This window comes from Ooceraea biroi, chromosome 9 (assembly GCF_003672135.1).
Source record: "Ooceraea biroi isolate clonal line C1 chromosome 9, Obir_v5.4, whole genome shotgun sequence".
Lineage (NCBI taxonomy): Eukaryota > Metazoa > Arthropoda > Insecta > Hymenoptera > Formicidae > Ooceraea > Ooceraea biroi.
Genome location: NC_039514.1, coordinates 14509659 through 14523368, shown reverse-complemented (window position 1 = coordinate 14523368; position 13710 = coordinate 14509659). Strand labels below are relative to the sequence as shown.

General features: G+C 33.2%; 3 protein-coding genes across 3 annotated transcripts; 1 reads left to right on the top strand and 2 right to left on the bottom strand.

Moving 5' to 3' along the window:
- The first annotated feature begins 449 nt into the window (after positions 1-449).
- LOC105276008 (cytochrome c1, heme protein, mitochondrial) lies at positions 450-3718 on the top strand. The gene is made up of 8 exons (XM_011333311.3): positions 450-667; positions 1655-1702; positions 1965-2113; positions 2199-2331; positions 2436-2600; positions 2881-2994; positions 3131-3265; positions 3354-3718. Exons 1-8 carry the CDS (start codon positions 596-598, stop codon positions 3468-3470), a joined length of 933 nt encoding a protein of 310 aa, XP_011331613.1. The 5' UTR covers positions 450-595; the 3' UTR covers positions 3471-3718.
- Positions 3719-4132: 414 nt separating this feature from the next.
- Positions 4133-7547, bottom strand: LOC105276007 (ubiquitin-conjugating enzyme E2 variant 2). Its single transcript, XM_011333310.3, has 4 exons — positions 7292-7547; positions 6694-6836; positions 6030-6155; positions 4133-5957 (listed from the first exon to the last, which is right to left on the bottom strand). Exons 1-4 carry the CDS (start codon positions 7314-7316, stop codon positions 5817-5819), a joined length of 435 nt encoding a protein of 144 aa, XP_011331612.1. The 5' UTR covers positions 7317-7547; the 3' UTR covers positions 4133-5816.
- Positions 7548-8450: 903 nt separating this feature from the next.
- LOC105276006 lies at positions 8451-13607 on the bottom strand. The gene is made up of 5 exons (XM_026972165.1): positions 13341-13607; positions 12154-12322; positions 11183-11282; positions 9802-10027; positions 8451-9264 (listed from the first exon to the last, which is right to left on the bottom strand). The coding sequence occupies exons 2-5, from the start codon at positions 12172-12174 to the stop codon at positions 9183-9185; spliced, it is 429 nt and encodes a 142-aa protein (XP_026827966.1). The 5' UTR covers positions 12175-12322; positions 13341-13607; the 3' UTR covers positions 8451-9182.
- Positions 13608-13710: the final 103 nt, after the last annotated feature.

The following is a 13710-nucleotide window of genomic DNA, read 5'->3' as shown; positions in this document are numbered from 1 at the left end:
ATAAAAAGATAAGTGAAGCGCATATCTCACAATTACTTTGATAAAGTATTATTATTGCTTATTAGGCATAATTTTAAGATATTAAAACTTTCTTATTAGCTAATACCATTTTAAGATTTCTCGATATTATTCTTCATATTCTTAAAATAACATATTTTATTATATATAAAATAATTTTACCCAATAAATAAGCATTTTGTATGTTTCTTGAACAATTTTTATCATAACTTTATCGTATGTTTAAAACGCCTAAAAACACTATTTATTCTATTATATGATAGACAATTAAAAAAAACAGACATAGACGTAACTATGTGTAATTACAGGGAAGAAAATGACACACAAGTGCCGATTCAAACGCTCGAAATTTCGCCCGTGACGTTGGCAATCCTATCTGAGTTCGGTCGAAGTCATCTTCACGATATCCTCTTTGTCGACGTTTTAACCTCTCTTTAGGTTTTTGTGCCCGATCGAAAGAGGCAGTGGAATAATCGCGAAAAGATTTTTGCAACAGTCGGGAGTTGACTTTCTGTCGATCGCCGAGCGAATCTTTCACTGACTACCGCAACTCTCGCACATTGCACCTCTGGCCAACATGGCGGCGACGTTAGGTCGACTTTGTAAATCGGGTCTTTTGAAGCCAAATTATGGCACGCTGATCAGCCAGGTAAGTGAACGGCGACAATCGGTGTTGCCTGAATGCTCGTACGTATTTTCTCAGAAAAATTTACATCTTATTGTCATGTCAGTGTCACGACACTGACGTTAACCAGTACCGAACCGACAGCTTCTTGAGAAGCATCAGGAGAGCTGTCGGCTGCTATGTCACACCTTTCCCTTCGATATCGCACCCTACAGGACATCCGTATGACGTCAGGTCTCTGGCGAAGGGTGTAGCGTCAAGCGACGTTAACCCACTTGACGATTTCGACGACACTTTAACAGATGTTATGTAATAGCCAGATACCGAAAATCGCGGATGCTGCCATGATATATCAGACATGCGTTGCTAGTACCCGACACCTTCAAATGTACGATGAATAATGCGAGTGAATGTTATTACTCACGCTGTTATAACAAATTGGTTAAATCATGCTCGACAGATGTTATTAATTATTAGTGGAGTATGTTTGTTAAGTGTCATTTTACAATTTTTAGCTCTTGCTATCTAATTCAGTAAATTTTGACTAAAGTCCAACATTATCATGCATTTGTGCGTTATATAGTGATGTTCATTATTACATGCATTCTTATTGATTTAATCACATCATAGCATTATTCTATAATTATTGAGTATAACTGGAAAATTCAAATTAATTTTTTTATTAACAGAAATTTATATATTTGATTATTTATTTGGCGGAAAAATAAAAAGCACGTATTCTACAGTACTATAATTCATGATTGAGAGCATATACGTTATATAAGTAACAAACATAGAAACCAGATAAATAAAAGAAAGTTTTCTATACATTTAATAATTAAAACAAATCGTTTAATATATGGGAAAAACTAATAGAAATTCCAAGTAAAGATAACGATTACAAGTAAGATCTTTTTTCTCATGTTTCGCAATACAGACAAAATATAATCTTTGCCCTTCTGTAAAATATTACCTGAATATTATATGAATTTTAAATCTTCGTTTTTCCAGAGCAGCAATTTCTCCACTGTGAAAGAGTGGCCTAGGAGTCGGAAAGTGGTACGTGAATTTAATTTGTTTTATAGTGATGATATCCTACCACCTTGTCCCATATTCCTTATTCACCAGAAACAGAGTTTGTGTGTCCTCATAGTCTGCATGTATTAATAGTAAGTTAAAGCTTTCTCTCATTGTAATTGTCCATCTACATTTTCGTATAATCTATAACAATGTTATGTAATGTGTGACAGTGCGATATTATGTAAACTTGTAGTGCGCAAGAAAGCATTCAGTAGTAATAACTGTTCGCCTTTACTTACAGTTATTAACATGCTTAGGAGTGACAGCAGGAGGCATCAGTGCCTTGATATATGCTCTAGACAGCTCAGTGAGAGCTGCTGAATTGATAGCTCATCCACCGACGTACAAATGGGACTTTTATGGATGGTTCAATTCGTTAGACCATGCTAGGTATAATTTCTTAGAACATGGTGTATATTAACATGCAATAGTTATATGCAAATGTTGCGCTCATTATTAAATCGAACTTTTGCAGCATGCGACGAGGATGGGAGGTCTATAAGAACGTGTGTGCAGCTTGTCACAGTTTGCAATATGTGGCATTCCGTCATCTTGTTGACGTTACGCACACCGAAGAGGAGGCCAAAGCTCTTGCAGAAGAAATCATGGTACATTTTTATATCAATTATGAGAAACATTCTTTTATGTACGATATAAAAAAATAATATAATATATTAAATAATAATAATAATATAATATCGAACTTCCATAGGTGGAGGACGGTCCTAATGAGGTAGGAGAATATTTCAAACGTCCGGGAAAACTGTCCGATTACGTGCCAGCACCGTATCCGAATGAAGAAGCTGCCAGAGCATCAAACAATGGTGCTTATCCACCCGACTTGTCTTACTTGCTAAATGCTAGGCACGATGGAGAGGTAAGTCGTCTTTTAAAATGATACAGGTATAATACATACAAGGCGATATAGAAAAAAATATATAATTACAAATTTTTTCAATACAGTTAAACAAAAATTAAATCTTTCAATGATCTCCCTTTGGAAATTTTTCTTGAGTAAATATCTGTCTCAAGTCCTTCAAAACGTTCGCAGTTGTATTTAAATACATAAAAACAAGAGTGCTGTACACGAAAATTATATTTCTAATATTATTACGAAAAGCTTTTATTTAGTGAAACATGCACTTCCTATTTTTCAGAACTACATTTTCTCCTTGTTAACTGGATACTGCGATCCACCAGCTGGCATAAATTTGAGAGAGGGACAATATTTCAATCCATACTTCCCAGGTGGTGCCATCAGTATGGCACAGGTGAGTTATTCCGCGTTTTTCCGCGAAATAAAGAGATGTTATAGTGAGAACGATGCGAAGATCTGTATTTAGAAATTAAATAAAAGATATTGAGAAAATATAAAATAGGTAATCATAATCTTGCTCTGTCGTACAGGCTATTTATGACGAAGTCTTAGAATACGAAGATGGTACTCCTGCAACTGCCTCTCAAGTAACAAAAGATATCACCACATTCCTGATGTGGACTTCTAATCATGAATTTGATGACCGAAAAAAGATGTTCATCAAGGTAAACCGGATATCGTTATCTATATAGTTTTTGTTTCTGCAATCTCGTTTTATTTTAATGCAATAATTTCAATATCAATTATCTGCAGGCTATGTCTGTCTTCTCATTTCTCACTGTTGCTGTGTACTACCTCAAACGACACAAATGGACAACTATAAAGAACACGAAATTGATGTTTATTCGCAAGAATTATGGAAAGCCGTAAACCAGTGATTAATTCGATGATGTTAGCTGTCATTACGCTGGTATCGGAATGTAGTTTCGCAATTTAAACAATGTACTTGGCAAGTTGTGGCTCCTCTTTCTCTACAGATTTAAACTTACTCATATAGCATTTGACAAGAAGCCGTCAATTTACCGTCACTACCAGATTTATTAAATTATACATTGTACATAGCTATATTGTGAACGGAGTCATCGTCTGATTTAAATAAATTGTTAAACATAAAAATACATCCGTTCCTTTAATTAAACACACGATCCAACAATTCCTGATCATGGAAAGCAACTCGTAAAATATTTATTGTTTGGATATGAATATTATAAATATTTATTTCAGAACATTTTTCAATTCGTAGAAGAGACGTTTTAATTTCTGCTTCTTTCTGGTAAATATTAATTTTTAATTCTGCACTTTCCAATATTCTTCCTCTTATAAAATGTTTAAACTAAACATCTTTATTCAGGCCATCTAAGATTACATACGAAAGGAGCAAAATTTGTTAAAAGATGTGTGTGTGGGAAGAATATTTATAACTAATGTATGTCTACCGTGAAATTACATTTGGTATCATTAAAGCATTGATTCGATCGAATTAAAGAAAAGGCCACTAGCATGCACGATGAGAAAGGAAGGCAATGCCGATCTCTAAGGAAATCATTTTATTCTCCTCAAGCTTGATTTCGTTCACATAGAGTTATAACTTGTTACTCTTTTAGTAGTATGATTTAAATTACACTATTATATTACCGATAGTGTAATACTGAAATGCAGAACTGACAAAGAGGTACGTAATATGCCTGTCTGTGTAATCAAGAATGTTTACATTACACAATTAAACGTGGAGATAATTCGAAATCTATTTTGATGGAACTCACTTTAGCCTATATATTATATATATATTATATATATAATGACATTCCTTCGATCAATTGGATAATGTAAATTCCGAGATACAACAATATAATTATTTTCTTGCTGGAACGTAACACGTTATTCATAACTGCAAATCATCAATGGGCTGCATACATAATTCGACTGTCGGCAATAATGTAGTCCGTGTAATTTACAATCGTAGTTGCACTAAATAGAGAAACCTGATCGCGTTAACAATTAATATGCAGCTTGTGTTTACTTTACACATGTTAGGGATTAAGCATGATTTTAATTACTTATAATAAAAATATCAATTGTATCCGCAATACATCAATCATGAAGCCTGGGTCAAACAGTAAGCACACTATCTGCATACTAATCCTGTTGTATCTTAATAGGTACAATCAAATACATAGGTAATGTGTATACTTCCAAGTACACATACGTCCAAATACGTAACGACAGTAACTAAAAGATCGCCACGATCCACGATGCTTCATACATTGATGTACTTTGCCACATGACGTTGTATGTATGTACCATTCCTCGTATGGGGCGTTATAAACGAAAAATGTCACTTGTGTACATCGCTTCGACCGCGACGAAAGTGACGTCTCCTCATCGATTACGAAACGTAACTCGTATAGCGTGAGAGGCCGTTTTTAGGACACAATTTCCCAACCGAGTAAACCGCGCAACATGTAACGTCGCACATTTTTAATGTCGAATACCGCTGGTTGAAATAGTACGCAGCACGGAAAAGTAAAATGGATGTACAGATTTATGATCTGGAATTTACAAATTTTCTACAACAGCACTGAGAGAGAGAGAGAGTATAAGAGACACCTCCGCAAGAGATGAAATGGCACTTACGCGCAGAACAGAAGAAAAGTCTTAAAACGGGATATTATCTTTCTTCTCTCGTTAAAAAACTTTAAAGGCATAAAAGTTATTCTTACCGATTATTTCATTTTATTACACAGTCTGTGCCTCCAGTTTTTAAGATTCAAAATATGATTCTTTTCGCTTAACATTGTACTAGCTTGAAAAGCTGGAGCAGAGAGTTTCCAACTCGCACGCACGTCGAGTTACTGCCTCGCGAATGAACGTAACGTAACGTAACGACATATATTCGCGAAAAATGAATTAGGATCCGAGAGAGAGAGAGAGAGAGACACTACGTTTCTAATGAAAAATTCCGATAAAGAATTCGCCGCGTTTGACAAACATTTTGTCACAATTTCTCTATCTAATCTACACATAAACTCAGTACACTCATTCAACTTTCCAAGCTATTACCTCCTTTCTTTCGCAAAGCTGTTTTTTCGTTTTTTTTTTGTTTCTTTTTAAACATATATCTTTAGCGGGCACCCATTTAATATTTATTTGGTACCTTCATTAAATCTCGCCTCATGCTATTGCAAAAAGGAAGATGTCTCTGTCCATACGGTTAGGCTAAAAAGTACTGCCTTCCGGAGGCTGAGAGAGTTTCATATTTTCCTTCGACGTCATTAAACGACGCAGTTCCTGGAGCACTGTCTTAATTGTGTATTCCCGTTGCCACTTCGCAAGGACCGGTACACTGCGATTATCCACCTTGTACGAAATTGCATGGGTTATTTCCACGGTATGTGCGCTTTATATCGCAATGTATGCTCAAATACTTACAGCTCCGGTTGCACTGTTAATGCAGTTCATATTGATTCTGCTTAAAAATCTTACATTAGGTGCATCATCAGGATATCTCTGACCACAGTCAATTTTCAAACTATACATCCTATTTTCATACGGCGTCTACAAAATACCAATATAAAATTACATTAATATGCTATTTCTATAGATATTTGCTTAAATACATGACAAATATTTTCTTTATAGCAAAATATAATTATCGATAATTTAGTAATCCAGTAAAATGTATTTTTATTTGTCACAGGTTAGCCGATTATTTGTCTTTTATTTATCTATCCAAATATGGTATTTTATCGCAACTAAAATGGATACAAAAGGAGACATTTACTTAATGCAGGTATTAGACCAAAGCTCATCTCTAAAATGATTGAACCACATAAACGTAGTTTCATGAAACCACCACGACATTAAGGGAATCTTGGAGTCGTCTGTTTTATCTATGATTTAATTCCAAAAGTAAAACAGAGCACAAGATTAGTTCCTTGAAATCGTGCAAAAGGATTTTTCGTTCTGCACAACCAATGAAAAGATCTGTTAAGCAAAAATCACTCATTCCGTCGGTAATACAGACGACTCCAGGATCCCTTTAAACTTGCGTTCCAAGTGGAAAATGAAACGTCCAGTAAAAAAGATATCGTACCCTAGGTGGTCCAATTATCATACCGGTCCAATGCGTGAGAGTCATGTCATCGTCATTCTCCAAGCCCCAACTGATCGTGCCATCTCCTACACCTTTCTGACCTTGTTCCAGCTCCTCCAGGAGCCGAAAGTTCCGGGGCACAACTGAAACGAAATTCAACGTGGCTTACAAAAGACCCGTCGTAACAGCTGAAACGTACTCGCGGTCGTACGTTCGCGCGCCGACACAGGTTATAGGACGGGATACGCGAGCGAGCATGGTTAACCTTTCCCACCAATTTTCGTCGTCGCCGTGTTCACGGGCGGCGGTTCACGTACGCGCAAGATGAATCGCCGAGGGACATCGCGAAGCCGTTGACGCGGAACGGAAGGACTACCGTTTCGGTCATTCGTCACGAGAGAAACACGGTCGCGATTCGCGACGTCCGTCTGGCTGTCAACTCGCGTTCCTCGCGAGTCCCACCGGGCGTCGGTCGTCGCGTTATCCCGACGAAATCGTGCATCTCGACGACGCGACGAGACGAGCCGAGCCGAGAAACGTGCGACGCGGCGTTCGCGCGTACGTTCGCACGGGACCGTCGCTCCGCGAAATAACTCACCTACACCGGTGTTGGGCACCGCCATGATCCCGTATTTCTGCGAAGCGCCGTATTTTTGCCGAAAGTACAGCGGGCGGGCGCACACCGTGCGCAACCGTGCGCGGCGAGCTCACACGTGGATTTGGCGCGGGTTTCAACTGCGGCCGAACGCGCTTCTCATCACCCGAGATCGCGTCACGGAATCCAGCGCGCTGCGATCAAAGTGCACTATCACCCGACACGAAAACTATACACTTCGCGAAAATTCAGCCAACCTCCGCGCTCCGCGAGGGAATCGCCTGCCTCCACGAACTGATCATTCTCTAGATCACGCGTTCAAAGCCCAAATCTCGCGCTCCAAAATATCCAGACGAGGCAAACGTCGCATCCAGTTGACGTTTCAAATGTTTCAGAACACTTGCTATCCTTTTCCTTTTTTCGAGTGGAAAGCAGGAAAGAAAGTGTTTCACAGCATTTGTAGCATCATCCACACCGCAGCCTACGTTCTGAGATGTTTCAGTTATCTAGAGGTGCATTTCGCTTGCCGCTGCATGCTTCAAAACATTTTCTATCTTTTTTCTATTTCTTATCAAATCAATATTTACTGAATTCTGGAATCTTTTTATATCAACTACTGGGTAGTAATAATGGCTCAGCTGTAAGATCTATATACATATATATGGTATTTACATATTAGTTTATTCGCACGATATCCCGGAATAATGTTTAAATACAATGTTTTCTGAGAGAAAGAGCGACAGAAACAGGAAAAGTAAGCTTTCATTGTTTTATAAGGCTATTTAAAAATATAACATAATGATTTCACAAGTACAATTATATAAAAAATTATGATAATGATTATGTAAATCTCGAGTATAAAAACAAACGAAAAATAACCGAAAACTCAGAGTAAAACAGAATAAAACAAATAATATTAAGTTGGAGAAAAGAATCTTAAAACAAATTCAACAAATTTGTATTGAGGCTATTGTCTCTAATATTTATCTACATTTATATATCTACTCATTTTTATCAAGAAATGTATATATCAAAAATAATTTAAAATAACATTGCAGTATGTATAATATATGTATATTAAAAGAAAATATAAAGACAAAGTTGAAAACTGAAGAACATATACTGAAAGAAGAACTGGAAATAGAAAAATATATTACACATCTAATTTAAGAAAAATAGATTTAATGCAACAAATTTACAGGATTACGAGTAGTAAAAGTAATTAGTAAAAGTAAAAGATATTAAATTGCTACAATTAGTATAAGAACATCAAGTTGTATCAGCATAAAATATAAATCTTATTCTTTTGTCTAAGTAATAATTATATATCCACGTGATTATAAATATATCTATCAAATTCTTGTTATGTGCTACAATAACGTTATATTATATTATAATTTATATAAGTAATGGATATAACATATATGATGTATACATACCAAAAATATCTATAACAAATATAATATAGTAAATAAAATTTACTCATATTATTTACTTTATATTTATTAAATTAATTGATTTTTTGTTATAAATATATTGTTAATTGTAAACACACAACGCATATCTCGACATCCGTTCTAGCAAAATAAGTTAAAAGTCTGTGAAGATATATTATTCCAGGAACATGTGACAGCATCATTTTCTTGTAAATAAAATATTTCTAAACACTAATAGCTGCAAAAATGAAACGTTAGAGCTTACGCGGAATTAATAATGATGAAAGTATTTTGTAATATTAATATTATAAAATTACATGTTACGTTATATCATAAAATGTGTGTGTGTGTTATTGTAAAACATAGTGTACATATTAATATTATTATTCAGGTACATCTATTTGAGGTATTTACCATTTTGACGTAAAACTTTTAAAATCTTTTGTCCAAAAAGGTTTTTATAAATATGAGTTATATACAAATCTGTCCTCTCCTCCCCTTGAGATTTTTTGCACAGCTTTGAAAAGTTGAAGTATTTGACTAAAATAGAAATTAATGTTGAATGTTATTGAAGAAAGAAAAAAAAACAAGATTATTAAAACCCCTACAATATATAGATTAAATATATAAATCTTTACTTAAAAATAAAGACATGGGAAATTTTTACCAAGCAAATTTAAGGTATTTTAAAATGTAATATGCGCAGATTTATATTACGATTATATGTGAAGCTTGCATAATTATTTCGTCAAAATTGTGCAAAATTCTACTTTAAATCCATATCTTTATTGTGCATGTAATACAATAACTGTATTTAAGGTTTTTGTTACCTCAACGTTTTTGATACAAATATACATATATGTTATATTACCGCTAAAATATATAATCGATATTATATGTAATACCTGGGTATTTCATGAAATATCAGTTCTCGATAGTTAAATTATTCGAATATATGAAATAACTAGTTATTTCATAGAATATCGATATTATACGCTTTAGCGGTAACATATATATAAACTTATATTTATGTATTTTCTTACGTTATTTGTTTGATTATAAATATTATTGACTTACTAGCAAAGGAGATATAGAGGACCAGAAAACATTACGCTAATCCAGATGTATCGAAATAGGTAATATTGGAAGAAAGAGTAATCACTTGACATTGTTTCATCACGCATTATTATATATCTATAAATCCAACTATTCCAACTTCGGGGCGTTGTATTTTCTATTATACGACCTTCACTGGTCATGCGGAAACTCATCGGTTCCCCCACTGTGAACTTTAGTTCAGTTGCTAGAAAAATTAATATTGTTGACAATTATATGAAACAAAACATAGGAATAAATCAAATAAAAATAACTATCCGATATATTATATTATGTCGATCAAAAATTTATTATTAATTGATTGATTATTAATTATCTTGAAATAAAATTTAGTTTTAATGGAATTAAACGTACTACTAATACCAAACCTTACCATCATAAAATTAAGTTGTCTAACATAAAAGAAATTTCTCATGCTTACGAAAAACACTTAATTCTTTATTATTAAACCAAAATAAATTTAAAAAAAACTTAATGTCCTGTATATATATATATATATACAGGATGTCCCAGAATTCTATTATATGCGTCTATTATATGCTAAATGTCAAGAATTTGAAAATTAATCTAATCTTTGATTAAACATCGATTAAAAAATAATAAACAATTATAATAAAATTATTCTGTGTGTATATATATATATATATATATATATATACACAGAATAATTTTATTATAATTGTTTATTATTTTTTAATCGATGTTTAATCAAAGATTAGATTAATTTTCAAATTCTTGACATTTAGCATATAATAGACGACATGTTACAGTCCTCCTTTAGAATGCTCAGTGTACGTAATTACATCACGAATTACATTTTCGAGAATGATGAGAGCTATTTCAAGTTACCCAAACAAGATCTAGTACGCTAATTGGATAATTTGAAATAACTCATTTAAAAGCTCTCACTCCAGCTGAATTTTGATAAAAGAAAAAGGTGTTTCATTTGATCAAGAATCTTCTGGTGTACTTATTCTCACATGTGCTTATTCTGAGATATCCTGTATGTTAATTGTGTTAATGAATAATAAAGGAATATCACACAAAACATTACATCATCATCATTTATAACGTCTCTAATTCTTGAATTGTTGAAATTAAATTATAAAAATTTAATAAACTTGCATGTACAGTAATAATTAGTAAGTAAGTTAACAAATATTATAATTGTTTTGCTTAGGCTAATACTTAATGATCTCAATCAAGCAAATTTAATAATAAAGAAATATTATTCTATTATAATAAAGAAGCAAAGAGAACATTTCAACACAGATGTTTATAGTATGTGAGTAAATGAACAATTAATTAAACAGTTATCTAACACTTTAAATTGTTATCTTACCAATGGCAATAATTCCACTGATAATAATTCCAAAGAAAATGATAATCGCCGAAATTGTCAGCTGCGTATGTAGACTGATGTTAAGTTGATTCCTTTTTTTCTGTAAAAATTTCAGCAGAACAAGATACTATGTAATGTCACAGATTGATATAGCAAATAATCTAAAATTAATAACATAGTATATAATTTTAAATACTGATCATATAAATAATAGATACATGTTCGTCAGCTTTAACTTGTAAAAAATTATTTATTCTCTCTTATATTCAGTATAAATTATATAATACATTATCTAAGTGATATGATTATACAAATAAACGCTATCATTCTAGAATCAAATTTAGAAATTAAATTTCAGAGATTCTCGCGAATCCAACATAATTTTACAATAGTTTAAAACATTTTTTTATGTTTAATATTTAAGTTAAATACTATATATGTTGAAATTAGAATGAGAGAAGAAAATATTTATAGAAAGGTGGAAAGTACATTTGCAAATCTCTTTGCTTTGATCTTAGAATGGTAGCGTTTAATGGTATGTTAAGGGCTCATGCACAATGAGAGGAATAAACAGGGAATTAAACATAAGGGATTAGAAATAGAGAATTGTATTTTGATGGAAAACAAGACATGTGTTCACAATAATTATTATGAACTTCGAAGCTCAATTCTCTAGATTCCTAATTCCTTATTTGTCCTTTAACTCCTTGTTTGTTCATTCCTCTCATTATGCATGAGTCCTAATACTTAATATATATATATATATATATAATATATATTATATATTAACTACTATAGCTGCATTCTGATATTCTCTGCCAGTACTGAAAATCTATAGTTTGTCACGTACACTACAGATTTTCAGTACTGGCGAAGAATATCGGAACGCAGCCTATGTTAATATATATTATTTAATTACTATGTATATTAGATTAATACTTAATGTATATGTACAGGATGTCCAATAATACCTGGTTGATGGGTATGGCCATGGCTATGGAATTGAGTTGAACCGAAAAGTGCTATAATATCGCTTTAAAATCCTCACAATAAAAAATTGATTAAAATTCGGAAATAAGAGCGCACGCACTGTCTCACACGCCGAGTCAGAAGACGAAGTATACTAAGCACGGCAACGACCTATTAGAAAATATTAGAGATATCAAGGACATGTTGTTTCTTACCCTTGTCGCGTGTTTACGTTCGTTCCTCACAATAAGAGATATCAAAAGATACTGTCCTGCGAGTCTAGAGCACGCCTACTGCCCCAGCGCGCAAGGCAAATCGATTTGTGAATCTTATAAATCAATAACTTTTTTTATTATACTGCGAAGATCGCAAAATAGAATTCAACGCAATCCATTCTATCTCTACGAGCAGCACTGCTAAATTATTACCGGACGCTCTATATAATATATTTAATATAATTAATATAATATATTTAATATATTTATAGTTAATGTGCACTAGCTAACAATAAATGGTCTGAAAAATAATATCTGCTGCGCAGCTGCAAGCTGAGAACTTTTGGGGTTTTACAAGGAGCATCTCAGGGAGATATGTTAAAAACAAAAAAAAATTAATGTTGATATACTCATTTTCGTGTTGGTATAGTTGTACTCTGTTAAGGAAAATTCTGTCGTACCAACAGATGCTAACCATAAGTATAGCGACGAGGTACTAATTATAAAGAATTAGAGATGTAGCAAATTAGCATGACTTTTGTGGGCCTGGAGGGGCCCAGAGATAGTTGAAGAATTTTAAGAGAACCTCATCGATTAGGTTTGGTTGCACTGTAATTTTAGATATGAGTCATACCTACTTTATAGTGCAATCAAAACTAATCGATAATGTCAAAACTTATCAATTATTGCCGAATTCTACCAAGCCTTAAAGATGATCACGTTATTCCCATATGACTGTTGGTCTTTAATCAGTGATATCGGCTAATCAATTCTACTTTTAGAATTACTTACTCAGAACTATTTTTAAATTTCGAACAAAACTATAAGTTCTGTAATAGTTTAACTATATGAATTGTAATATCCATATGTCAGCCGTTTTGTATTTAATAAACAATATCGGAATATATATATAAAAAGAGGAAAAGAATCGATAAAGCGATAAACTATACGGTATATCAACTTGTTCATCTTACCGAATCGAGATGTATTCGTCTTTGCGTCTTTTCTACTGAAGCTCTTCAATAATAATCGGCGTTCAATATGATACACAGATAAGCGCCGGTCGCATCCTGTTGTAGATCTGGTATTTATGAGAAAACTGTGTATTTTGAAATATTAGCCAATCATAACACTTGTTACACAGGTCGCACGTTTTTCTAAATTCTGTTTTCCTTTCTTCCTATAATCTCAGAATGTCTTTTCACCAGAATCTGAAAAAGAATTCCTATGACCAATAGAATTTGTTGATGGCACATATTATAAATTATATCGCCTGGATAAGCCAATTTATTATACCTCTAACTAACTGATCATGAAATCATTATGAGCATTTTCTAATAAGAA

Coding starts and splice junctions, on each gene's coding strand:
- LOC105276007 (XM_011333310.3), bottom strand. CDS start 7,316: ATGGCGGTGCCCAACACCGGTGTAG. Junction 6,837..7,291: donor GGTGCCCAACACCGGTGTAG/GTGAGTTATTTC, acceptor ATTTCGTTTCAG/TTGTGCCCCGGAACTTTCGG. Junction 5,958..6,029: donor TTAACAGTGCAACCGGAGCT/GTAAGTATTTGA, acceptor ATTTCGTACAAG/GTGGATAATCGCAGTGTACC.
- LOC105276006 (XM_026972165.1), bottom strand. CDS start 12,174: ATGGCCATACCCATCAACCAG. Junction 11,283..12,153: donor TGGCCATACCCATCAACCAG/GTATTATTGGAC, acceptor AAATTTTTACAG/AAAAAAAGGAATCAACTTAA. Junction 9,265..9,801: donor CCTCTATATCTCCTTTGCTA/GTAAGTCAATAA, acceptor TTTCTATTTTAG/TCAAATACTTCAACTTTTCA.
- LOC105276008 (XM_011333311.3), top strand. CDS start 596: ATGGCGGCGACGTTAGGTCGACTTTGTAAATCGGGTCTTTTGAAGCCA. Junction 2,114..2,198: donor AATTCGTTAGACCATGCTAG/GTATAATTTCTT, acceptor GAACTTTTGCAG/CATGCGACGAGGATGGGAGG. Junction 2,332..2,435: donor CTCTTGCAGAAGAAATCATG/GTACATTTTTAT, acceptor GAACTTCCATAG/GTGGAGGACGGTCCTAATGA.